The 27575-nt window shown below is 47.2% G+C and overlaps 2 protein-coding genes across 2 annotated transcripts in view; both read left to right on the plus strand.

Annotated features, from left to right (window-relative positions):
• LOC306819424 (metabotropic glutamate receptor 7-like) overlaps window positions 1-12733 on the plus strand; it is a gene marked incomplete at its 5' end in the record, with an annotated part of 81511 nt that extends 68778 nt beyond the window's left edge. The window contains one exon of the mRNA XM_079373223.1: window positions 11924-12733. Within this exon, the coding sequence (XP_079229349.1) occupies window positions 11924-11973 (50 nt within the window). The 3' untranslated portion in view covers window positions 11974-12733. The remainder of the gene's footprint in view (window positions 1-11923) is intronic.
• A 1818-nt stretch (window positions 12734-14551) lies between these two features.
• LOC306819425 (uncharacterized protein) lies at window positions 14552-18228 on the plus strand (the record flags this gene model as incomplete). Its single annotated transcript, XM_079373224.1, has 6 exons — window positions 14552-14793; window positions 15244-15459; window positions 15910-16119; window positions 16570-16785; window positions 17236-17445; window positions 17896-18228. Coding segments are annotated over 6 exons (1427 nt in total), but the record flags the coding sequence as incomplete, so codon positions are not given.
• Window positions 18229-27575: the final 9347 nt, after the last annotated feature.

Genomic DNA, 27575 nt, shown 5'->3' on the forward strand with positions numbered 1-27575 from the left:
GTACATATAGCATGACATCACATAGAGTACATATAGCATGACATCACATAGAGTACATATAGCATGACATCACATAGAGTACATATAGCATGACATCACATAGAGTACATATAGTGTGACATCACATAGAGTACATATAGCATGACATCACATAGAGTACATATAGTGTGACATCACATAGAGTACATATAGTGTGACATCACATAGAGTACATATAGCATGACATCACATAGAGTACATATAGTGTGACATCACATAGAGTACATATAGCATGACATCACATAGAGTACATATAGCATGACATCACATAGAGTACATATAGCATGACATCACATAGAGTACATATAGTGTGACATCACATAGAGTACATATAGTGTGACATCACATAGAGTACATATAGCATGACATCACATAGAGTACATATAGCGTGACATCACATAGAGTACATATAGCATGACATCACATAGAGTACATATAGTGTGACATCACATAGAGTACATATAGTGTGACATCACATAGAGTACATATAGTGTGACATCACATAGAGTACATATAGCGTGACATCACATAGAGTACATATAGCATGACATCACATAGAGTACATATAGCATGACATCACATAGAGTACATATAGCGTGACATCACATAGAGTACATATAGCATGACATCACATAGAGTACATATAGTGTGACATCACATAGAGTACATATAGCATGACATCACATAGAGTACATATAGCGTGACATCACATAGAGTACATATAGCATGACATCACATAGAGTACATATAGTGTGACATCACATAGAGTACATATAGTGTGACATCACATAGAGTACATATAGTGTGACATCACATAGAGTACATATAGCGTGACATCACATAGAGTACATATAGCATGACATCACATAGAGTACATATAGCATGACATCACATAGAGTACATATAGCGTGACATCACATAGAGTACATATAGCATGACATCACATAGAGTACATATAGCATGACATCACATAGAGTACATATAGCATGACATCACATAGAGTACATATAGCGTGACATCACATAGAGTACATATAGCATGACATCACATAGAGTACATATAGTGTGACATCACATAGAGTACATATAGCATGACATCACATAGAGTACATATAGCGTGACATCACATAGAGTACATATAGCATGACATCACATAGAGTACATATAGCGTGACATCACATAGAGTACATATAGCATGACATCACATAGAGTACATATAGCGTGACATCACATAGAGTACATATAGCGTGACATCACATAGAGTACATATAGCATGACATCACATAGAGTACATATAGCATGACATCACATAGAGTACATATAGCATGACATCACATAGAGTACATATAGCGTGACATCACATAGAGTACATATAGTGTGACATCACATAGAGTACATATAGCATGACATCACATAGAGTACATATAGCATGACATCACATAGAGTACATATAGCATGACATCACATAGAGTACATATAGCATGACATCACATAGAGTACATATAGCATGACATCACATAGAGTACATATAGTGTGACATCACATAGAGTACATATAGTGTGACATCACATAGAGTACATATAGTGTGACATCACATAGAGTACATATAGCGTGACATCACATAGAGTACATATAGCATGACATCACATAGAGTACATATAGCATGACATCACATAGAGTACATATAGCGTGACATCACATAGAGTACATATAGCATGACATCACATAGAGTACATATAGCATGACATCACATAGAGTACATATAGCATGACATCACATAGAGTACATATAGCGTGACATCACATAGAGTACATATAGCATGACATCACATAGAGTACATATAGTGTGACATCACATAGAGTACATATAGCATGACATCACATAGAGTACATATAGCGTGACATCACATAGAGTACATATAGCATGACATCACATAGAGTACATATAGTGTGACATCACATAGAGTACATATAGTGTGACATCACATAGAGTACATATAGTGTGACATCACATAGAGTACATATAGCATGACATCACATAGAGTACATATAGTGTGACATCACATAGAGTACATATAGCGTGACATCACATAGAGTACATATAGTGTGACATCACATAGAGTACATATAGCATGACATCACATAGAGTACATATAGTGTGACATCACATAGAGTACATATAGTGTGACATCACATAGAGTACATATAGTGTGACATCACATAGAGTACATATAGCGTGACATCACAGAGTACATATAGCATGACATCACATAGAGTACATATAGCATGACATCACATAGAGTACATATAGCATGACATCACATAGAGTACATATAGTGTGACATCACATAGAGTACATATAGCGTGACATCACATAGAGTACATATAGTGTGACATCACATAGAGTACATATAGCATGACATCACATAGAGTACATATAGCATGACATCACATAGAGTACATATAGCATGACATCACATAGAGTACATATAGCATGACATCACATAGAGTACATATAGCATGACATCACATAGAGTACATATAGTGTGACATCACATAGAGTACATATAGTGTGACATCACATAGAGTACATATAGTGTGACATCACATAGAGTACATATAGCGTGACATCACATAGAGTACATATAGCATGACATCACATAGAGTACATATAGCATGACATCACATAGAGTACATATAGCGTGACATCACATAGAGTACATATAGCATGACATCACATAGAGTACATATAGCATGACATCACATAGAGTACATATAGCATGACATCACATAGAGTACATATAGCGTGACATCACATAGAGTACATATAGCATGACATCACATAGAGTACATATAGTGTGACATCACATAGAGTACATATAGCATGACATCACATAGAGTACATATAGCGTGACATCACATAGAGTACATATAGCATGACATCACATAGAGTACATATAGTGTGACATCACATAGAGTACATATAGTGTGACATCACATAGAGTACATATAGTGTGACATCACATAGAGTACATATAGCATGACATCACATAGAGTACATATAGTGTGACATCACATAGAGTACATATAGCGTGACATCACATAGAGTACATATAGTGTGACATCACATAGAGTACATATAGCATGACATCACATAGAGTACATATAGTGTGACATCACATAGAGTACATATAGTGTGACATCACATAGAGTACATATAGTGTGACATCACATAGAGTACATATAGCGTGACATCACAGAGTACATATAGCATGACATCACATAGAGTACATATAGCATGACATCACATAGAGTACATATAGCATGACATCACATAGAGTACATATAGTGTGACATCACATAGAGTACATATAGCATGACATCACATAGAGTACATATAGTGTGACATCACATAGAGTACATATAGCATGACATCACATAGAGTACATATAGTGTGACATCACATTGCGTTCGGAGTCTAGAATCTAACATCCTGACTTCCACAGAGTCACTAACGGCACGCTCTAGCTCCACAGGAAATCAAGACCTGAATGTCAGTAACATTTGCTTTGTTTGTTTTGCTTGTGAACAACATCCCAACGTGTCTCTTCTTCCTGGGCTCATCGCCCCCAGGAGCCCCGCCCCCTGCAGGACGTAGTGTGTACGCTAGCACACGTTAACCATGGGCCTTTTTCAAACCAACCCCTACACACTCCCCCTCCGTGACGTCACACACTCAGCTGAATGAAGCCCCCTCCATCCAGGTGGAGGGTAGAAATACAGCAGCAGGCTTTGGGACAAACTTCACTCTCTCAGGTGGAAACAGGAAGTGTGTGTTACCATGGTTACTCAGCGGCATCCTGGGGGAATGGCTTATTATTAATGTACGTAATACATTCTGTAAAAGTCTTTATGTAGATTATTTTTCTCTAATAAATTTATATTAGTGTAGACTTATAGTAAAACTATCAGATGGAGCCAACGATCTTTATTGTAATTTATAATGTTTAATTTATTATAATATCAAAGAACAGGTTGACTTCAATGAAAGCAGACAAGGAGACTATAAATGAACATCACAGCTGCAAAACGTATATTTTTTTGTTGTAGCCTAAATTAAGTTTTACAAAGAAATGAAAAGTAAAACAATGATAAATAAATAAGAGTGAGAAGTTGTAACATGATTTAATATTCTTTAGTTTTTGCAACAGTCCCTTTAAATATGAAACCCAATGAAATAAACAGGTGAACAGAAGGAAGAAAAGAAGAGGAGGACAGGTCACTCCTTCTTTAGTACAGGTCACTCCTTCTTTAGTACAGGTCACTCCTTCTTTAGTACAGGTCACTCCTTCTTTAGTACAGGTCACTCCTTCTTTAGTACAGGTCACTCCTTCTTTAGTACAGGTCACTCCTTCTTTAGTACAGGTCACTCCTTTAGTACAGGTCACTCCTTCTTTAGTACAGGTCACTCCTTCTTTAGTACAGGTCACTCCTTCTTTAGTACAGGTCACTCCTTCTTTAGTACAGGTCACTCCTTCTTTAGTCCAGGTCACTCCTTCTTTATTACAGGTCACTCCTTTAGTACAGGTCACTCCTTCTTTAGTACAGGTCACTCCTTCTTTAGTACAGGTCACTCCTTCTTTAGTACAGGTCACTCCTTCTTTAGTACAGGTCACTCCTTCTTTAGTAAAGGTCACTCCTTCTTTAGTACAGGTCACTCCTTCTTTAGCACAGGTCACTCCTTCTTTAGTACAGGTCACTCCTTCTTTAGTACAGGTCACTCCTTCTTTAGTACAGGTCACTCCTTCTTTAGTACAGGTCACTCCTTCTTTAGTACAGGTCACTCCTTCTTTAGTACAGGTCTCTCCTTCTTTAGTACAGGTCACTCCTTCTTTAGTACAGGTCACTCCTTCTTTAGTACAGGTCACTCCTTCTTTAGTACAGGTCACTCCTTCTTTAGTACAGGTCACTCCTTCTTTAGTACAGGTCACTCCTTCTTTAGTACAGGTCACTCCTTCTTTAGTCCAGGTCACTCCTTCTTTATTACAGGTCACTCCTTTAGTACAGGTCACTCCTTCTTTAGTACAGGTCACTCCTTCTTTAGTACAGGTCTCTCCTTCTTTAGTACAGGTCACTCCTTCTTTAGTACAGGTCACTCCTTCTTTAGTACAGGTCACTCCTTCTTTAGTACAGGTCACTCCTTCTTTAGTACAGGTCACTCCTTCTTTAGTACAGGTCACTCCTTCTTTAGTACAGGTCACTCCTTCTTTTGTACAGGTCACTCCTTCTTTAGTACAGGTCACTCCTTCTTTAGTACAGGTCACTCCTTCTTTAGTACAGGTCACTCCTTCTTTAGTACAGGTCACTTCTTCTTTAGTACAGGTCACTCCTTCTTTAGTACAGGTCACTCCTTCTTTAGTACAGGTCACTCCTTCTTTAGTACAGGTCACTCCTTCTTTAGTACAGGTCACTTCTTTAGTACAGGTCACTCCTTCTTTAGTACAGGTCACTCCTTCTTTAGTACAGGTCACTCCTTCTTTAGTACAGGTCACTCCTTCTTTAGTACAGGTCTCTCCTTCTTTAGTACAGGTCACTCCTTCTTTAGTACAGGTCACTCCTTCTTTAGTACAGGTCACTCCTTCTTTAATACAGGTCGCTCCTTCTTTAGTACAGGTCACTCCTTCTTTAGTACAGGTCACTCCTTCTTTAGTACAGGTCACTCCTTCTTTAGTACAGGTCACTCCTTTAGTACAGGTCACTCCTTCTTTAATACAGGTCGCTCCTTCTTTAGTACAGGTCACTCCTTCTTTAGTACAGGTCACTCCTTCTTTAGTACAGGTCACTCCTTCTTTAGTACAGGTCTCTCCTTCTTTAGTACAGGTCACTTCTTTAGTACAGGTCACTCCTTCTTTAGTACAGGTCACTCCTTCTTTTGTATAGGTCACTCCTTCTTTAGTACAGGTCACTCCTTCTTTAGTACAGGTCACTCCTTCTTTAGTACAGGTCACTTCTTCTTTAGTACAGGTCACTCCTTCTTTAGTACAGGTCACTCCTTCTTTAGTACAGGTCTCTCCTTCTTTAGTACAGGTCACTCCTTCTTTAGTACAGGTCACTCCTTCTTTAGCACAGGTCACTCCTTCTTTAGTACAGGTCACTCCTTCTTTAGTACAGGTCACTCCTTCTTTAGTACAGGTCACTCCTTCTTTAGTACAGGTCTCTCCTTCTTTAGTACAGGTCACTCCTTCTTTAGTACAGGTCACTCCTTCTTTAGTACAGGTCACTCCTTCTTTAGTACAGGTCACTCCTTCTTTAGTACAGGTCACTCCTTCTGTGGCTAGCGGACGTAATAGGCGTTACACGTGATCATCGAGTGGGCCTCGGTGCAGACTCGCTGGAGGGTTTTATGACCCACTACCACTCCCCGCTAAGTGGTTTGAGACGGACTTAATATGGCGGACCCTCCACGTGGACGCGCAAACGGAGGGGTCATGGATAGGGCTAGGGTGTAGTGGGCGGTTTGAAAAAGACCCCTCCAGTGTTAGTCAGCTTCCTGTCCAAACAGGAAGTAGAGCAGCTCCACGCCCACGGGTCAAAGACAACCCAAGGTTCAGCCTGGTTTTAGAAGCAGCTTTCTCCTCTCGCTGTTTCTCCTCACTCTGATTAGAGTTTCTCTTCTTTGCTGCTACGTCCACGTCTGTCATGTTCACCGCTTTGAATCTCCTCCAATCACTGAGCTGTATCCTGAACTCAGCAGTCAGAGGACACAGTCTCTGCAGACACAGTCACACATGTACGGAGGCCCAGGAGGGACAATGGAGCAGCTTCACTTTAGGAGGAGACTGAGTTTTATTTTGAAGGAGACAGGATACTGACTATATGTTTAAATAATAAAAAAGGAGTCTTAATCTAAAGTTTCCAGGGATACAAACTGCACAAATGGAAATGACATGGCAGTGTGATCAAATGACTCCTCAGGGGGATTCCCTTCGGGGCTCACCAGGACAACTCACCACATCATGTTTTTCTTCCCCTGACAGGCTAATTTCATAATTTATCAGAGGTAAGAGCAAATTAATCTTCTTCTGCTTTGCTGTCCTGACCTTGATCCATTTTCGTCTGGAGGTTTGAGGAGACGGGGAGAGCTGGTCCGGAGAGAGAGGGAGATAAGGGGGGAGAGAGGAGGGACAGTGTGCTGGGAATGTTAAGTATCCTTCCTCTGCTCTTTATCGCCATCTTTCAATTGACTCATAACTTTAACATGAGGAGGGAGAGGGGAGCATAATACGCCTGTTTGAGTGGCAGATTTACAGCCCGTCTCTGCCTCTTTTTGGGTGACACTTTAACAATATGATTGACCCACAAGACCCCTGATTGTACTGCACTGCTGCTGCGCTCTTCGGGACGTAAAGCGGCGTGCATGCTGGAAAATCCCCGACGTTTGAAAATGAGAGAGAGAGAGAGAGAGAGAGAGAGAGAGAGAGAGAGAGAGGACAGAGCTGTGTGGATGTTCCTCAGCTGAAGCTCTGCTGCATTCAGGTCAGACGGGGCGAAAGCATCTCCAAGGATTTCACAAGTCCATAAGCAAAATCCTGTCTGCCATCGAGTCAAGTACTCGAGTAACCTTGACAACCAAGAACTGAATTTAATGTGGAAGTCATAAAGGAGGACGAGCGAGAGAGGTCAGAGGTCGAGTAGAGCTCCTCTGGATCTTCTAAATGATGCTAACAGTACTCGTCTGCTTTAGCCAGATGTTGTGATGTTAGCTACACGTAGCCGCCTGTTAGCAGTGGATGCTACGTTTCAGAGATGTTTGGTTTGTTTATCTGCTCGGTGTAGCCGCAGCTGAGAGTGCTCCATCATAGACAAACGTTACACATTAAATGAGGGTCAGAGGGTCAGAGGGTCAGGGACACGTGTGAACGTGGAGCATGTTGAATGAAATCATCTCTGTGAAATAGAAACTATCAGACAGTTTGCACTCTTTTACGATGCTGCTCAACTTTCTCAAAGGAGTTTTTTTTTCTGCATCTGTCGGGTCATATCAAAGAGTGCTCACATCCATCTGTTGTGGCCTCAACCTTGTGTCAAACTGACTGTTGAATGTTTACCTTTAAAAGCATTTGCTCATCAGTTAGCTGTATCTCTGCAGTCTCACCAATTAAGAGCCCAGAAGAGAGCGTGGCAGCGCCACGGGGGCAGCTTGATTATCACGTCTCATCAATCAGTCCTGTTTGTTATGACGCGGCGGGGGGGTTTCCTGCTGCGTTATGAACGTTACAGTGACTCTGGGCCTCACTCTGTTTTACTGCTCAGAATAATTTGGGCAGAGCTGGAGCGCTGCTGGCAGACTCTGGCGCTCAGTCATGTCTCCCTGAAGACCAGCAGAGCCATCTGTTGGCCCGCTCTGCCTCTCTCTCTCTCTCCTGTCTGCAGACTTTACTCGTCCAGCCTCAGGTTTACTGGTTTCACTCAATTTTTAAATCCTCTCTCTTTTTCAATCTGGCTCTCTCGCCTCCCCTCACCTGCCCCCCCTTCTGTCACCCCCCTGTAATAGCTCTCAGTCACTTAAGATGGCTTCATCTCTTCTCCTCTGCACTCTCTCTTCCCCCGTCCTCTCTGCTCCTACAGCTGATACCCCGACTACAAAGAACTTCTCTCGCCGCTCTGCTGCTCTTCAAAGGCTAAATCTCTTAGATTGGACTCTTATAAGGCCTCTCTGCCTCTCTCCAAAAGCTGATTCCTCATACAACAAAGAAGTCTATAGGTCTTTGAAAGCTCATAAAGCCCGGGCTGCTCTGAAAGCGAATCCTTACAAGGAGAACTTCCATCCCTCGCCATCTCTCCCGGCAATTCCCCGAGTCTCACTCCTGTAGTAACACACTGAGTCTCACTCCTGTAGTAACACACTGAGTCTCACTCCTGTAGTAACACACTGAGTCTCACTCCTGTAGTAACACACTGAGTCTCACTCCTGTAGTAACACACTGAGTAACACTCCTGTAGTAACACACTGAGTAACACTCCTGTAGTAACACACTGAGTAACACTCCTGTAGTAACACACTGAGTCTCACTCCTGTAGTAACACACTGAGTAACACTCCTGTAGTAACACACTGAGTAACACTCCTGTAGTAACACACTGAGTAACACTCCTGTAGTAACACACTGAGTAACACTCCTGTAGTAACACATTGAGTAACACTCCTGTAGTAACACACTGAGTCTCACTCCTGTAGTAACACACTGAGTAACACTCCTGTAGTAACACACTGAGTCTCACTCCTGTAGTAACACACTGAGTCTCACTCCTGTAGTAACACACTGAGTCTCACTCCTGTAGTAACACACTGAGTAACACACTGAGTAACACTCCTGTAGTAACACACTGAGTCTCACTCCTGTAGTACCACACTGAGTAACACACTGAGTAACACTCCTGTAGTAACACACTGAGTAACACACTGAGTAACACTCCTGTAGTACCACACTGAGTAACACACTGAGTAACACTCCTGTAGTAACACACTGAGTAACACTCCTGTAGTAACACACTGAGTAACACACTGAGTCTCACTCCTGTAGTACCACACTGAGTAACACACTGAGTAACACTCCTGTAGTACCACACTGAGTAACACACTGAGTAACACTCCAGTAGTAACACACTGAGTAACATTCCTGTAGTAACACACTGAGTAACACTCCTGTAGTAACACACTGAGTAACATTCCTGTAGTAACACACTGAGTAACACTCCTGTAGTAACACACTGAGTAACATTCCTGTAGTAACACACTGAGTAACACACTGAGTAACACTCCTGTAGTAACACTGAGTAACACTCCTGTAGTAACACACTGAGTAACACTCCTGTAGTAACACATTGAGTCTCACTCCTGTAGTAACACACTGAGTAACACTCCTGTAGTAACACACTGAGTAACACTCCTGTAGTAACACACTGAGTAACATTCCTGTAGTAACACTGAGTAACACTCCTGTAGTAACACACTGAGTAACACACTGAGTAACACTCCTGTAGTAACACACTGAGTAACACACTGAGTAACACTCCTGTAGTAACACACTGAGTAACACACTGAGTAACACTCCTGTAGTAACACACTGAGTAACACTCCTGTAGTAACACACTGAGTAACATTCCTGTAGTAACACACTGAGTAACACTCCTGTAGTAACACACTGAGTAACACTCCTGTAGTAACACACTGAGTAACACTCCTGTAGTAACACACTGAGTAACACACTGAGTAACACTCCTGTAGTAACACACTGAGTAACACTCCTGTAGTAACACACTGAGTAACACTCCTGTAGTAACACACTGAGTAACACTCCTGTAGTAACACACTGAGTAACACTCCTGTAGTAACACACTGAGTAACACACTGAGTAACACACTGAGTAACACTCCTGTAGTAACACACTGAGTAACATTCCTGTAGTAACACACTGAGTAACACTCCTGTAGTAACACACTGAGTCTCACTCCTGTAGTAACACACTGAGTATCACTCCTGTAGTAACACACTGAGTAACACTCCTGTAGTAACACACTGAGTAACACACTGAGTAACACACTGAGTAACACACTGAGTAACACTCCTGTAGTAACACACTGAGTAACACACTGAGTAACACACTGAGTCTCACTCCTGTAGTAACACACTGAGTAACACTCCTGTATTAACACACTGAGTAACACTGCTGCTGCTTTCATTTCTTTGGGGATCAGACTCTCCACACTCACTTCCAGTCTCATTGTGAGGGATGGATGCAAAAACACAAACTTCAGCTTTAAACTAATGAAATCCTTTTTCAATCTTTACACTGCACGCACACCTGAACACACACACACACACACACACACACACACACACACACACACACACACACACACACACACACACACACACACACACACACACACTGTGAGGCTGAGAGTCTCAGACGCAGATGTTGAAGACGCACGTCGACGGTGTCAGAAGGGTCATCACACATTCAGACCTTCATGCATATTTTGACATTTCCCTCTTTTATCTTCCTGGCGTGATTGATGACCGGCGTTTGGCTCCGAGCCATTTGTCACAGGACGAACGGCGAGGGCCGGGGACTGGCCATTGAGGCGGGGCGGAGGCGCAGCTGCATGGGGGAGATAGGGAGATGGTCATAACTAAAGGGAACAGAGGACGTCTGTTTTAAATGCTCATCAAACATCTGGGCTCTTTTTTTTTTTATCTCTCGACCAGCACAAGTTTCGACCTTGAAACGCGCTCTCTGTCCGTCTGTGTGGCCTTTAAGAAACCCGTGTGTTCCTCAGCTGCTGGTTCACTTCATTGGTTCAATATTTCTGCTCGATCAAGGTGGAGGCGTTTTTAAAGTCTTCTCTTTGTTTCTTGACTCCACACAGACACCACCGGAGTGCTCTCAGATACGGCCAAGTTTGAGGAAGTTGACCTCTAAGTTTTGAGGTGTGATGTGATTGGCTGAGAGTGTTTCTATTGATCAGCACAGCCTCAGATCCATACTCACCTTCACTCGGCGAGCTGAGACGCCCACGCAATCCGTGCTCGTCGTTTAAATCAGGCCACGTTTGTTTTCCTGTCCTTCCTCAGACTATGATTCCCTCGTTGTTTTCTTTGTTTCTTCAGATGCTTTCATGTTTGAGTCGTGACCTCTCAACGACCTCAAACATCAAATCATCATAAACCAGAGAAAGTGAAAGAGGAGAAAAGACTGAGAGTTCATAACTCGTTACAGCCCGTCAGATCATTTCAGTCCTCGTCTCGTTCCACCTCCATCACAGCTTTCACACGAACACGTGCACACACAGCTGGTCTGACTCTGCCTTCTCGTCCTCTCAGGTCCAGCAGCAAAGAAGAAACACGTGAGCTACAACGACCTTGTGATCTAACAGCATTCCTCCATCAGGCTGACGATCGAGCGCAGAGTGATGGATGGGCTCGTCTGCTCTCCTGTCCTGCAAAAACAAGAAAAAAAAGGAGAGAAGAAGGAGAGACGTTTTTCTGTTGTTGTTTACTTCATTTGGTCTTGTGTGCTTCACGGCCCACCACAGACTTTCAGAAACTGAAGCAAAGCATTGTGGGATTTTTATTTGAGCACACAAATTTCCTTAAGAGAGAGAGAGAGAGGAATAAAAAAAAACAGTTTCTTTGTGATGAAGATGAAGACGAGCTCGTGCAGCTTTGATGGACATCCTGCAGCCTCACGGTTGAAAACAGGGGGCGCCCTCGAGGCTCCACGATGCATCTCTCTCTGCTGTTGATGTCAAACGCAGCGGCCGCCTCGGCCTGATGTGACCTTTTTACGGAGCCCGCCTCCGCCTGTCTTTGATGTACTTCCAAACTGCATTTTGACCTTCCTGTTTACCTGTGTGTCGTTCTTTATGGCTTACATGTTGGCCGCCTTTGTTGTTGATTTGTACTTTTTCCTTTTTTAAGACAACAATGATGATGATGTTGACTCAGTTCTGCTTCTTGCTTCTTGGATGCACATCGTTTTTATTAAAGCCATATTCTTCGCTTTGAGATTTTGAGGGCTTTGCTCACGCTGCCGCCTGGAATCTGATTTTTACCTCTCTAATGTGATTTATAAAAACAAGAAGTCCTCGAAAAAACATCCGCTAATCAACTGTGTTCTCTGACTGATTAAAAAAATTGTTATTGATATAATCATTCTCGTTTGATAATAGCACTTAAGACTGGAACTACACTTCCCATAATGCAGTTAGCTGTTAGCCTCCAGACGTAACCTCATGCAGCGCTCATGTCCAGCGTCTGTTTTAAGTTTCCCTTCATTGTAAGGGTCACCTGATCCTGGAGGCTGTTTCAGGGTCAACTTTAACCCTAACCCTACAGTTCCCTTTAGGATCTGTTTCCAGGTGAACCACATGTGTCAGTGTAACCTGTTAGCTTTGTTTCATCGTACCGATTGCTGTCTGTATAAGGACCCCTAAACGTTGGTTTCAAGGTACCCAGGTACCCAGGTTTTAAAGCATCGAAGCTTCTACCATGAAAATATAAAAGTTAAAATCTGGTGGATTTAAAGGTCCCATGACCTCCTCCTCTTCTTCAGGTGAAATCAGTGTCCTCGCTCCTCTTCATCATGTGTGTGAAGTGTGTTGTTGTAAATCCACTCTGATCCTGTATTTGATCATGTCTATAAACCCCTCTATTTCAGCCCTGCTCAGAACAGGCTGTTTCTGTGTCTGTAGCTTTAAATATGTAAATGAGCTGTGTCTGACCACGCCCCCTCTCTGGAAGGGCTCGGGTGTACTCGCTGCTTTCTGGCTCCATGTCCTATTGTTTACGGTGAGAAGGCAGACTCAGAGGGCAGAACAAACACCTAGCTGTGGGAGTGTCACCCACCTGGGGGAGGGGCTACTGCCCTTTGTGATGTCATGAAGGGAACATCTCCAAACGGCCTGTTTGAGCAGGCAGAAGACGGAGAGGATGGACTCGTCTCATCAGTGGGGGGTTTGTAGACAGACTCCAGACGCATGTTAGAGGGACATGGAGCAGAGGATTCTGGGTAATATGTGACCTTTAAAGCTTTGTGTTGGAGCCAAACTTACATCACAGCCACAAGAACACAAACCACAGTGTCACAGTTTTATTCAACGTTTTCAGGGATGAATATTGATGTCGGACCGTTCATGAAGTCTCTGAGAGTAGTGATCGATCCAAACTGAAACTTTCACTGCCTTCCAAAGTCATCCACTCACATCGTGGTAAAAATCGGATTCCTCCGCTGGTCAGCGACTCAAAGCCAAAAAAAAAAAAAAGATAAAAGCAGGCGTGTTTTTAAAGGCTGTTCTGTTTGAACTGTTTGTGAAAGCATCCCCATGTTCCTGCTTCACACGCGCGTACACCATGACTTCTCCCGTATGTTGTCGGTGTATGACGATGACCCCTAACTGTGTTGTAGCGCCTTTAAAAGATCCTCCTCCGGGCCGGGCTTTGCTGGATGTGTAATGGTGACGTCATGGACTGCCATGTCCAGGTCAATGCATGCCTGATGTGTTCGATGTTGAAACTGAATCAGTAAAAAAAGTTTAAATCCTCCCACGCCGTGGGTTCACCTGTCTGCTCTGGAATGTACTGTTTTTGATTTCTGTTCTTTTGACTCCACCGTTTCTTTGTCACGCGGCAGAACACGCCGTTGTTTCTTATTTTCCTGGAAAGGACGGGAAAAGATGAATATATATTTAAAAAAACAAAATACTTTTAAAAAATGGAAGCATGTATGTTTTCTACTGTTTGTACTCGGTATCTTCATGTTGCCCTTGCTGCTTATGTGCCAATGTTGTGGGACAGATTTACATTTGGCCACTCATGCAACTATTCTGTGGTGTTGTCCAAGAATGTATCAACATGAAATAAAAAACATTTGGTTATTTTTTTAGATATTCCCGACAAAACTGTTGGTGCCTGATTCTTATTCTCACATTTCAACTGTTCATTCACTTCAGCATGTTAGTGTTAGTCCTAGCTAACAGGTCCTCAGACTGGGACCTGGTCCTGGTCCTAGCTAACAGGTCCTCAGACTGGGACCTGGTCCTGGTCCTAGCTAACAGGTCCTCAGACTGGGACCTGGTCCTAGCTAACAGGTCCTCAGACTGGGACCTGGTCCTGGTCCTAGCTAACAGGTCCTCAGACTGGGACCTGGTCCTAGCTAACAGGTCCTCAGACTGGGACCTGATCCTAGCTAACAGGTCCTCAAACTGGGACCTGGTCCTGATCCTAGCTAACAGGTCATCAGACTGGGACCTGGTCCTGATCCTAGCTAACAGGTCCTCAGACTGGGACCTGGTCCTAGCTAACAGGTCCTCAGACTGGGACCTGGTCCTAGCTAACAGGTCCTCAGACTGGGACCTGGTCCTGATCCTAGCTAACAGGTCCTCAGACTGGGACCTGGTCCTGATCCTAGCTAACAGGTCATCAGACTGGGACCTGGTCCTGATCCTAGCTAACAGGTCCTCAGACTGGGACCTGGTCCTGATCCTAGCTAACAGGTCCTCAGACTGGGACCTGGTCCTGATCCTAGCTAACGGGTCCTCAGACTGGGACCTGGTCCTGATCCTAGCTAACAGGTCATCAGACTGGGACCTGGTCCTGATCCTAGCTAACAGGTCCTCAGACTGGGACCTGGTCCTAGCTAACAGGTCCTCAGACTGGGACCTGGTCCTGGTCCTAGCTAACAGGTCCTCAGACTGGGACCTGGTCCTGGTCCTAGCTAACAGGTCCTCAGACTGGGACCTGGTCCTAGCTAACAGGTCCTCAGACTGGGACCTGGTCCTGGTCCTAGCTAACAGGTCCTCAGACTGGGACCTGGTCCTAGCTAACAGGTCCTCAGACTGGGACCTGATCCTAGCTAACAGGTCCTCAAACTGGGACCTGGTCCTGATCCTAGCTAACAGGTCATCAGACTGGGACCTGGTCCTGATCCTAGCTAACAGGTCCTCAGACTGGGACCTGGTCCTAGCTAACAGGTCCTCAGACTGGGACCTGGTCCTAGCTAACAGGTCCTCAGACTGGGACCTGGTCCTGATCCTAGCTAACAGGTCCTCAGACTGGGACCTGGTCCTGATCCTAGCTAACAGGTCATCAGACTGGGACCTGGTCCTGATCCTAGCTAACAGGTCCTCAGACTGGGACCTGGTCCTGATCCTAGCTAACAGGTCCTCAGACTGGGACCTGGTCCTGATCCTAGCTAACGGGTCCTCAGACTGGGACCTGGTCCTGATCCTAGCTAACAGGTCATCAGACTGGGACCTGGTCCTGATCCTAGCTAACAGGTCCTCAGACTGGGACCTGGTCCTAGCTAACAGGTCCTCAGACTGGGACCTGGTCCTGGTCCTAGCTAACAGGTCCTCAGACTGGGACCTGGTCCTAGCTAACAGGTCCTCAGACTGGGACCTGGTCCTAGCTAACAGGTCCTCAGACTGGGACCTGGTCCTGGTCCTAGCTAACAGGTCCTCAGACTGGGACCTGGTCCTAGCTAACAGGTCCTCAGACTGGGACCTGATCCTAGCTAACAGGTCCTCAAACTGGGACCTGGTCCTGATCCTAGCTAACAGGTCATCAGACTGGGACCTGGTCCTGATCCTAGCTAACAGGTCCTCAGACTGGGACCTGGTCCTAGCTAACAGGTCCTCAGACTGGGACCTGGTCCTAGCTAACAGGTCCTCAGACTGGGACCTGGTCCTGATCCTAGCTAACAGGTCCTCAGACTGGGACCTGGTCCTGATCCTAGCTAACAGGTCATCAGACTGGGACCTGGTCCTGATCCTAGCTAACAGGTCCTCAGACTGGGACCTGGTCCTGATCCTAGCTAACAGGTCCTCAGACTGGGACCTGGTCCTGATCCTAGCTAACGGGTCCTCAGACTGGGACCTGGTCCTGATCCTAGCTAACAGGTCATCAGACTGGGACCTGGTCCTGATCCTAGCTAACAGGTCCTCAGACTGGGACCTGGTCCTAGCTAACAGGTCCTCAGACTGGGACCTGGTCCTGGTCCTAGCTAACAGGTCCTCAGACTGGGACCTGGTCCTGGTCCTAGCTAACAGGTCCTCAGACTGGGACCTGGTCCTAGCTAACAGGTCCTCAGACTGGGACCTGGTCCTGGTCCTAGCTAACAGGTCCTCAGACTGGGACCTGGTCCTAGCTAACAGGTCCTCAGACTGGGACCTGATCCTAGCTAACAGGTCCTCAAACTGGGACCTGGTCCTGATCCTAGCTAACAGGTCATCAGACTGGGACCTGGTCCTGATCCTAGCTAACAGGTCCTCAGACTGGGACCTGGTCCTAGCTAACAGGTCCTCAGACTGGGACCTGGTCCTAGCTAACAGGTCCTCAGACTGGGACCTGGTCCTGATCCTAGCTAACAGGTCCTCAGACTGGGACCTGGTCCTGATCCTAGCTAACAGGTCATCAGACTGGGACCTGGTCCTGATCCTAGCTAACAGGTCCTCAGACTGGGACCTGGTCCTGATCCTAGCTAACAGGTCCTCAGACTGGGACCTGGTCCTGATCCTAGCTAACGGGTCCTCAGACTGGGACCTGGTCCTGATCCTAGCTAACAGGTCATCAGACTGGGACCTGGTCCTGATCCTAGCTAACAGGTCCTCAGACTGGGACCTGGTCCTAGCTAACAGGTCCTCAGACTGGGACCTGGTCCTGGTCCTAGCTAACAGGTCCTCAGACTGGGACCTGGTCCTAGCTAACAGGTCCTCAGACTGGGACCTGGTCCTAGCTAACAGGTCCTCAGACTGGGACCTGGTCCTGGTCCTAGCTAACAGGTCCTCAGACTGGGACCTGGTCCTAGCTAACAGGTCCTCAGACTGGGACCTGATCCTAGCTAACAGGTCCTCAAACTGGGACCTGGTCCTGATCCTAGCTAACAGGTCATCAGACTGGGACCTGGTCCTGATCCTAGCTAACAGGTCCTCAGACTGGGACCTGGTCCTAGCTAACAGGTCCTCAGACTGGGACCTGGTCCTAGCTAACAGGTCCTCAGACTGGGACCTGGTCCTGATCCTAGCTAACAGGTCCTCAGACTGGGACCTGGTCCTGATCCTAGCTAACAGGTCATCAGACTGGGACCTGGTCCTGATCCTAGCTAACAGGTCCTCAGACTGGGACCTGGTCCTGATCCTAGCTAACAGGTCCTCAGACTGGGACCTGGTCCTGATCCTAGCTAACGGGTCCTCAGACTGGGACCTGGTCCTGATCCTAGCTAACAGGTCATCAGACTGGGACCTGGTCCTGATCCTAGCTAACAGGTCCTCAGACTGGGACCTGGTCCTAGCTAACAGGTCCTCAGACTGGGACCTGGTCCTGGTCCTAGCTAACAGGTCCTCAGACTGGGACCTGGTCCTGGTCCTAGCTAACAGGTCCTCAGACTGGGACCTGGTCCTAGCTAACAGGTCCTCAGACTGGGACCTGGTCCTGGTCCTAGCTAACAGGTCCTCAGACTGGGACCTGGTCCTAGCTAACAGGTCCTCAGACTGGGACCTGATCCTAGCTAACAGGTCCTCAAACTGGGACCTGGTCCTGATCCTAGCTAACAGGTCATCAGACTGGGACCTGGTCCTGATCCTAGCTAACAGCTCATCAGACAGGGACCTGGTCCTGATCCGAGCTAGCAGGTCATCAGACTGGGACCTGGTCCTGATCCTAGCTAACAGCTCATCAGACTGGGACCTGGTCCTGATTCGAGCTAACAGGTCTTCAGACTGGGACCTGGTCCTGACCCTTGCTAACGGGTCATCAGACTGGGACCTGGTTCTGGTCCTAGCTAACGGGTCATCAGACTGGGACCTGGTTCTGGTCCTAGCTAACAGGTCATCAGACTGGGACCTGGTCCTGATCCTAGCTAACAGGTCATCAGACTGGGACCTGGTTCTGGTCCTAGCTAGCAGGTCATCAGACTGGGACCTGGTCCTGATCCGAGCTAACAGGTCATCAGACTGGGACCTGGTTCTGGTCCTAGCTAACAGGTCATCAGACTGGGACCTGGTCCTGATCCTAGCTAACAGGTCATCAGACTGGGACCTGGTTCTGGTCCTAGCTAACAGGTCATCAGACTGGGACCTGGTTCTGGTCCTAGCTAGCAGGTCATCAGACTGGGACCTGGTCCTGATCCGAGCTAACAGGTCATCAGACTGGGACCTGGTTCTGGTCCTAGCTAACGGGTCAGGAGAGAGAGATCCTGCTGTCCGATGATTCAAAACATTTGTAACATAAGTTTTAAAAAGTTTCAGGATAAAAAAACGTCACTTCCTGTCACACTTCCTGTCACACTTCCTGTCACACTTCCTGACGTCCTGCAGACACCTGATCAGCTGCTCCGTCTGTGTTCACGTGTCCTGAGTGGCCTCAGTTTCGTCTCGTTGTCTTATCTCTGCGTGGTGAGAACAGCGACGCCCTGAAAGGACAAAGATTTCAATATTTCAGCTTCTAATTTGAGATAAGCCCGACCTCGTGGCGAGGCAATTAAAAGTGCTGAATGGAGACGAGCGGTTTATCACGGCGAGGCATCGAGGAGGACTGAGCGGGACACGATGGCCGACAGACGAACAAACTGGGGCTTTGACACGATGACAATAACAGCTGCATATCTGAAGGGTGGAAGTTCTTCTCTGTAGCGGGTTGTTTGGCTCCCATCCAGCGGCGTGCGCACACGGGATGAGCTCCTCGCCACTATCTGCTGAGAGATAGCAGGTGTCAATGGAAACCAATTTATGGCGTCCCGAGCAAAGCGAGTTATTAACCCGCCTGCCACTGAATCCTATCCCCCATTCTCTCTCTCTCTGTGTGTCTCTGGGCGAGCGAGAGAGAGAGAGAGAGACTGATGAGCTCAAACTGCAGTTTTAGAAGAAGATTAGTCGTTTGACATTTCGCCTCTTTAAGCGCTCACGTTAAAGACGCGTCCCCGAGGAGACAGCAGGACGAGAGGACGGAGGGACACACACTGTCCTTCCTGTTCTCAGACTGCAGACAGGCTGAGTGTGTGTGAGTGTGTGTGTCTGTGTGAGTGTGTGTGTCTGTGTGTGTGAGTGTGTGTGTGTCTGTGTGTGTGAGTGTGTGTGTGTCTGTGTGCCTGTGTGAGTGTGTGTGTGTGTGTGTGTGTGTGTGTGTGTCTGTGTGTGTGTGTGTGTGTGTGTGTGTGTGTGTGTGTGTGTGTCTGTGTGTGTGTCTGTGTGTGTGTGTGTGTGTCTGTGTGTGTGTGTGTCTGTGTGTGTGTGTGTGTGTGTCTGTGTGTGTGTATGTGTGTGTGTGTGTGTGTCTGTGTGTGTGTGTGTGTGTGTGTGTGTCTGTGTGTGTGTGTGTGTGTGTGTGTGTGTCTGTGTGTGTGTGTGTGTGTGTGTGTGTGTGTGTGTGTCTGTGTGTGTGTGTGTGTGTGTGTGTCTGTGTGTGTGTCTGTGTGTGTGTGTGTGTGTGTCTGTGTGTGTGTGTGTGTGTGTGTGTCTGTGTGTGTGTGTGTCTGTGTGTGTCTGTGTGTGTGTGTGTGTGTGTCTGTGTGTGTGTGTGTGTGTGTCTGTGTGTGTGTGTTTTCACATTGCACTTTTCACAGTAGGTGCAGAATTGATACATTCACAGGTGTATGAAGGTGGTTCTCTCATTGGATAAAAAGTTTGGGGGCGGAGCCATCCCAGCTGTGTGTGTATAATGTGTATCGCTCTGTCAGCCCATGTTCTGATGAACGTGTGTGTTTAACACGCCGGGGGCCGGCTCGCTCCAAACAGCCGGACCACTTCTAGAACTGGGTCGGACTCAGGTCCGGTTCCTCTCACAGCTCAAACCAAAGGTACCGGGGTCGGCTTGGAAGTGGACCGAGACTTCAGCCGGGTGTCGGCCTGCTGCTCGTTTGTTTAACGACAGAAAACAAGGCTGGAGTGTTTCTGAAGCACCTTCCTGTTTGGGCTCACGGGGGGGTGGAGCCCATCCCACCTGGTGGCCAGGATGTGGTACTACAACCCAAATGGTTTAAATAGCTCCCCCTGCAGGAACAAGGGTTCGTTGGTTGGGAGCGTCCTTTAGAAAGGTTTAAAGTATTCAGATGAATAAAGACAGAGCCCCGGGTCTCTGCCTGTCTTCACTGACTTTAGACAGGGGGGGAGGAGCTAACCGCTAAGCTATCCACGCTGCACAGAAAGCCGCGGACATCAGCCTGCTTCATCCCAAACACTCTTCTTCTTCTGTTGTTGTTATTAAGGTGAAGATGGATCCTCCTCATCCAGCTGCTGGGGCCATTCATCACCACTAAACCTCTTTAAGCTGCAGAAACACAGGGACGCCGGGGACACCGGCACCCACAGGTGATGGATGAGGACCGCACGGGAGAGGGGGGGGGGGGGGGGGGGGGGGAGTGAGAGAGAGGGGGGGGAGAGGGGGGGGGGGAGAGAGAGGGGAGAGAGAGAGGGGGGGGGGGAGAGAGGGAGAGGGAGAGAGAGAGACTGTCCTCCTTTAACTGTGGAGACAAAGACACTGTGGAGACAAAGACACTGTGGAGACAAAGACACTGTGGAGACAAAGTGCACGCTGACGGTTGATTTGAAGTTTGAATGATTCATTTCTCCAGACGTGAGCTGAGCTAGCGTTAGCAACACTTAGCTTTGCACACAAACAGAAGGTCCTTTAGAGACACTTCATACTCTGACAGTGCAGGAAACAAGTTAGTCTTTATTACCGTCCGTCTCCCTGTGTGAAGACAGGAAGTGACGCAGTGAATAGAGAGATGTGTCTGCAGGCTTCCCTCAGCGGGATGAAACAGGAAGCAGTGAGAGCTGGCTCTGTTCCCCTCGTACATCCACTGAGCTGCTACAAACCTTTCAACTGACTTCACAGACATCCTGACACGTAGCGCTGACACGTAGCGCTGACACGTAGCGCTGACACGTCAGTGATTCAGATCAGCGTGTTCAAAGTGACCAGCACATGTACACGGCTGCTGTTTCACTAAACATGCTCGTTCACATTGAGAAGAAAGCTGGCCAAGGTTCAGACAGCATCAGAACCCTTCATCTACACATCCACTCACCTCCGTGTGATGTCATCATGTGACGCAACCTCCTCCGTGTGATGTCATCATGTGACGCCTTCTCCTCCGTGTGATGTCATCATGCAGCGCCTTCTCCTCCGTGTGATGTCATCATGTGACGCAACCTCCTCCGTGTGATGTCATCATGCAGCGCCTTCTCCTCCGTGTGATGTCATCATGCAGCGCCTTCTCCTCCGTGTGATGTCATCATGTGACGCAACCTCCTCCGTGTGATGTCATCATGTAACGCAACCTCCTCCGTGTGATGTCATCATGTGACGCCTTCTCCTCCGTGTGATGTCATCATGCAGCGCCTTCTCCTCCGTGTGATGTCATCATGTGACGCAACCTCCTCCGTGTGATGTCATCATGCAGCGCCTTCTCCTCCGTGTGATGTCATCATGTGACGCCTTCTCCTCCGTGTGATGTCATCATGCAGCGCCTTCTCCTCCGTGTGATGTCATCATGCAGCGCCTTCTCCTCCGTGTGATGTCATCATGCAGCGCCTTCTCCTCCGTGTGATGTCATCATGCGACGCCTTCTCCTCCGTGTGATGTCATCATGCAGCGCCTTCTCCTCTGTGTGATGTCATCATGCAGCGCCTTCTCCTCCGTGTGATGTCATCATGCAGCGCCTTCTCCTCCATGTGATGTCATCATGCAACGCCTTCTCCTCCGTGTGATGTCATCATGTGACGCCTTCTCCTCCGTGTGATGTCATCATGCAGCGCCTTCTCCTCCGTGTGATGTCATCATGCGACGCCTTCTCCTCCGTGTGATGTCATCATGCAGCGCCTTCTCCTCCGTGTGATGTCATCATGCAGCGCCTTCTCCTCCGTGTGATGTCATCATGCGACGCCTTCTCCTCCGTGTGATGTCATCATGCAGCGCCTTCTCCTCCGTGTGATGTCATCATGCGACGCCTTCTCCTCCGTGTGATGTCATCATGCAACGCCTTCTCCTCCGTGTGATGTCATCATGCAGCGCCTTCTCCTCTGTGTGATGTCATCATGCAGCGCCTTCTCCTCCGTGTGATGTCATCATGCAGCGCCTTCTCCGTGTGATGTCATCATGCAGCGCCTTCTCCTCCGTGTGATGTCATCATGTGACGCCTTCTCCTCCGTGTGATGTCATCATGTGACGCCTTCTCCTCCGTGTGATGTCATCATGTGACGCCTTCTCCGTGTGATGTCATCATGCAGCGCCTTCTCCTCCGTGTGATGTCATCATGTGACGCCTTCTCCTCCGTGTGATGTCATCATGCAGCGCCTTCTCCTCCGTGTGATGTCATCATGCAGCGCCTTCTCCTCCGTGTGATGTCATCATGCGGCGCCTTCTCCTCCGTGTGATGTCATCAGGGTTCACATCAGACCAGCAGCTGCTTCACTCAGATATTCTCCGACTCTCTGCAGGTTGGTGAGGTGGGAAAGTTTCCCCGCTGAGATCACACGCCGAGCTGCCGTCAGCGAGCCGCAGCTTTGATCTCTTCATCCCCACCATGTGACTACAGAACAGGGTCAGCATGTTCCCTGCTGACAGAGAGCAGAACACAGACATAAACAGAGACACGCTAAATCACTTTATGCTAACAAATCATTTACAATACTCTGAGTGAGGCCCAAACACCTGCTGTTCACATCAGCCTCTTCACTGCTGCCATGAGCAGTGACAGCATGCTAACATGCTATGCTACGCTCCTGACATACCGAAAATACATTGTTTAACCTCGCTGTGCACAGTTAGTGAATCTCATTCACTCCTTTTTAAAAACTCTGAACACGTTCTACGCACTGACCTCCTCTCTAGAGTGGATGCTCACACAGGTCAGCATGTTGTGGACACTGTAGCTTCAGTGTTTAGCCAGCTCTGCATGTGGTGGACACTGTAGCTTCAGTGTTTAGCCAGCTCTGCATGTGATGGACACTGTAGCTTCAGTGTTTAGCCAGCTCTGCATGTGGTGGACACTGTAGCTTCAGTGTTTAGCCAGCTCTGCATGTGGTGGACACTGTAGCTCCAGTGTTTAGCCAGCTCTGCATGTGGTGGACACTGTAGCTTCAGTGTTTAGCCAGCTCAGCATGTGGTGGACACTGTAGCTTCAGTGTTTAGCCAGCTCAGCATGTGGTGGACACTGTAGCTTCAGTGTTTAGCCAGCTCAGCATGTGGTGGACACTGTAGCTTCAGTGTTTAGCCAGCTCAGCATGTGGTGGACACTGTAGCTTCAGTGTTTAGCCAGCTCAGCATGTGGTGGACACTGTAGCTTCAGTGTTTAGCCAGCTCTGCATGTGGTGGACACTGTAGCTGCAGTGTTTAGCCAGCTCTGCATGTGGTGGACACTGTAGCTTCAGTGTTTAGCCAGCTCTGCATGGGTCTGTAAAGCTTTCTGCGTTCTAACCTCTCTCCATGTTTCATCTCCAACATTGATCCTAGTTTGAGCAGCTTTCTGCTGCTGGAGCTTATTAGAAACATGCAGAGGCTTTTTAGCTCGGGTACAATCACTTCTATCTGAAGCAGTTCCACTGCCCGCTTCCATCGCTGCAACACCTGTTCACCTGATAACTGCTCTCATATCTGGCAAACCCAGGGGCGTCCAAAACGGCCTTCAAAGCCCCGCCTACCTTCTCTGGTCCAATCAGATCCAGAGCATTCAGGAGCAGAATCTAAAGTTAGAAGGAGGACATACTGGCTGCTGCATTGTTGTCAGAGAAGCTTCAACACAGCAGGTTTCCTTCATGATCACAGAGGAAGAGAGCAGCTCTCTGATTGGCTGACTGATCACACAGGAAGAGAGCAGCTCTCTGATTGGTCCTTTAGTGATGCAGGTTAACGGTTTACAGATTGTGGTCTTATTGTGGGACATGTTCTCTGCGTCTGTGTGGACTGATGACACCTGCAGCTAATCCCATATTCCCCTGTGTTTCTGTCGTCTTCTTGTTTCTGTTCTTCAGTGTGACATGATTTGTCTCTAAACGTCTGTTGTGATTAAAAGCGTTAATGAATCTGTTGTAGCTTAAATAAAAGATGTTCCGTCATCTGTGTGAGAGATTTAAACGCATTAATGAGTCTTTGTTCGGCGTGTCTAGCAGCAGCGTGTTGCCTTTAAGGTCCTCAGCGGCGGTCGACTTTCATGGTTTTCATTCAGCTTCGTCTCCCTCGGATATAATTTCACGGATGAGAAAGTGCTGTCAACGTGTCCCTGAGTCCTGTTTATGTTTCTGATTCAATGAAAAGCTGCAGATGGAGAGACTTGAAGGAATAAAAGCTGCTGAAGAGGAGGATGCTAACGGCCTTTTTAACCAATATTTGGACTTTATCAACCAGCTGATTCTGTTCAGTTTCTTTTTCAGCAGATTATAAAGAAGGTGTCTCGTCCCTGAACTCAAACAAGAAACAGCTTTTGGTCCAAATGTTTCCTGAGGTGGCTCGTGTTTTCAGTTTGTTGCAGCGGGTCCAGAGAGGTCAGGGCTGCTGAAGTCTTTCAGGACTTGAACAAAGAGAAAATAAAAAACAAGCTCCTGCTGTGTTCCCCTCTCTCTGTCTCTCTCTTAGACCAATGAGACATCAGGAGAAACTCAAGTTGATTGGACGAGGCTCAGGCTGTGGATGAATCTCAAGCCTTAATGTTATTTAGTAAAAAGGTCACAGACGTTGTTATCATCACATTGCATTCATTGAAGACATGCTCATATGTTAAAGGTCTGATAAATATTCTCCTGAGTCGAGAGCTTGATGTAAAAAGATCAGCGACAGATAAACAGAGTGTTTGTATCAGAGCTGTGAAGAACAGGAAACAGAATATAGAGACTCTGACTGTGTTGTTGTTCCAAGCGGGTAAAACCTTCAGTTCATCAAAAACTGCACTAATGCACAGAAACACATGAGCTAGGGTCGACTGAAGAAGCACGCTCAGCTTCCAGCTGCAGGACCTCGGCTCCACCTCATGGCTGCAGGAATCATTAACATGTGATGGAGTGAAGTGATCAGCTGCTCACTTAGGCAGGTAAATGAGCAGAAACACATTTACACACAACATACTGCTGATGATGAGTGTGGATGCACGAGTGTTAGCTCAAAGAGTTGCTCACCTCATGTTCTCTGATTTCCTGTACTTCAGTATCAAACCCTTTTCAATGGGACATGTTAACGCCACATCACAGGGGAGGGAGGGCTTCACTGTGATTGGGTGACAGGCACATGGCTGCAGGTCACTGCAGACTGAGGTTAGACCTGGTGTCTGTTGTTGCTACCTGGAGAACTGTGGAGGCTGGCAGGTCTACACCCGTTGGAAAGTTCTGACATAACACTTTGGTCACTTCCTGTCAGCACCTCTGGTCACTTCCTGTCGTCACCTCTGGTCACTTCCTGTTAGCACCTCTGTTGACTTCCTGTCATCACATCTGGTCACTTCCTGTCAGCACCTCTGGTCACTTCCTGTCATCACATCTGGTCACTTCCTATCAGTACCTCTGGTCACTTCCTGTCAGTACCTCTGCTCACTTCCTGTAAGCACCTCTGGTCACTTCCTATGAGCACCTCTGGTCACTTCCTGTCAGTACCTCTGGTCACTTCCTGTCATCACCTCTGGTCACTTCCTGTCAGTACCTCTGGTCACTTCCTGTCATCACCTCTGGTCACTTCCTGTCAGCACCTCTGGTCACTTTCTCTGAGCACCTCTGGTCACTTCCTGTCAGCACCTCTGGTCACTTCCTGTCATCACCTGTGGTCACTTCCTGTCATCACCTCTGGTCACTTCCTGTCAGCACCTCTGGTCACTTCCTGTCATCACCTCTAGTCACTTCCTGTCAGTACCTCTGGTCACTTCCTGTCAGCACCTCTGCTCACTTCCTGTCAGTACCTCTAGTCACTTCCTGTCAGTACCTCTGGTCACTTCCTGTCAGCACCTCTGGTCACTTCCTGTCATCACCTGTGGTCACTTCCTGTCAGCACCTCTGGTCACTTCCTGTCAGTACCTCTGGTCACTTCCTGTCAGTACCTCTGGTCACTTCCTGTCATCACCTCTGGTCACTTCCTGTCAGTACCTCTGGTCACTTTCTCTGAGCACCTCTGGTCACTTCCTGTCAGCACCTCTGGTCACTTCCTGTCAGTACCTCTGCTCACTTCCTGTCATCAATTCTAGTCACTTCCTGTCAGTACCTCTGGTCACTTCATGTCATCACCTCTGGTCACTTCCTGTCAGCACCTCTGCTCACTTCCTGTCAGTACCTCTGCTCACTTCCTGTCAGCACCTCTGGTCACTTCCTGTCAGCACCTCTGGTCACTTCCTGTCTGATCAAAAGCTGTTTGTTGTCACTTCCTGCTGGTCTTGCTCTGTCTCTGATGTTGGTCTCCACTGAAGGACGCTGAGGTGAAGGTTTGAATGCACGGAGAACTCTCTGATGAGAGAAGAACGTTCCTGTTCCTCTGCAGAACGAATCCAAACACTCTGAGAGCTTCTGTTCTTCATGCTGCAGCTGATTGTCCAAACAATCGTCATGTATTGATTTGTTTCTGAGGTCGTGTAGCTCGGAGGAAAGTGAGACTACAATACGTTTGAGTCAAACTAAGACGAGATAAAAATCAGCTGACGGGCGTCTCGGGTCCAGGAGACTTCAGCCCGCTGGTCTGTGTGGGGACCCTCGGGTGAGAGTGAAACAGGAAGCAGACTGCTGATCAAACACCGATCATTGTGCCGCTCGTCCAACGACGCTTTCTTTTCAATGTTTTCATCTTATTTTGAAAGTAAAGCACTTCTGAATTTCCTGCACTGTAGTGCTGTAGTGTTAGAGGGTCGCTCTCTGTCTGGTCTCAGAATCCGCCTCAGGCTGGGCAGAGTCCGGACCAGTCGAGACCACCACAGAGAGATTCCCATCTTTACTGTGATTAGAAGAGACACAAAGCTCTTCAATCATGATTCCATTTTGATCCCCGGCTGCATCCTTCCCGGTGTTTCGTGTCC

Source organism: Symphodus melops, assembly GCF_947650265.1.
Source record: "Symphodus melops genome assembly, contig: scaffold_98, whole genome shotgun sequence".
Classification (NCBI taxonomy): Eukaryota; Metazoa; Chordata; class Actinopteri; order Labriformes; family Labridae; genus Symphodus; species Symphodus melops.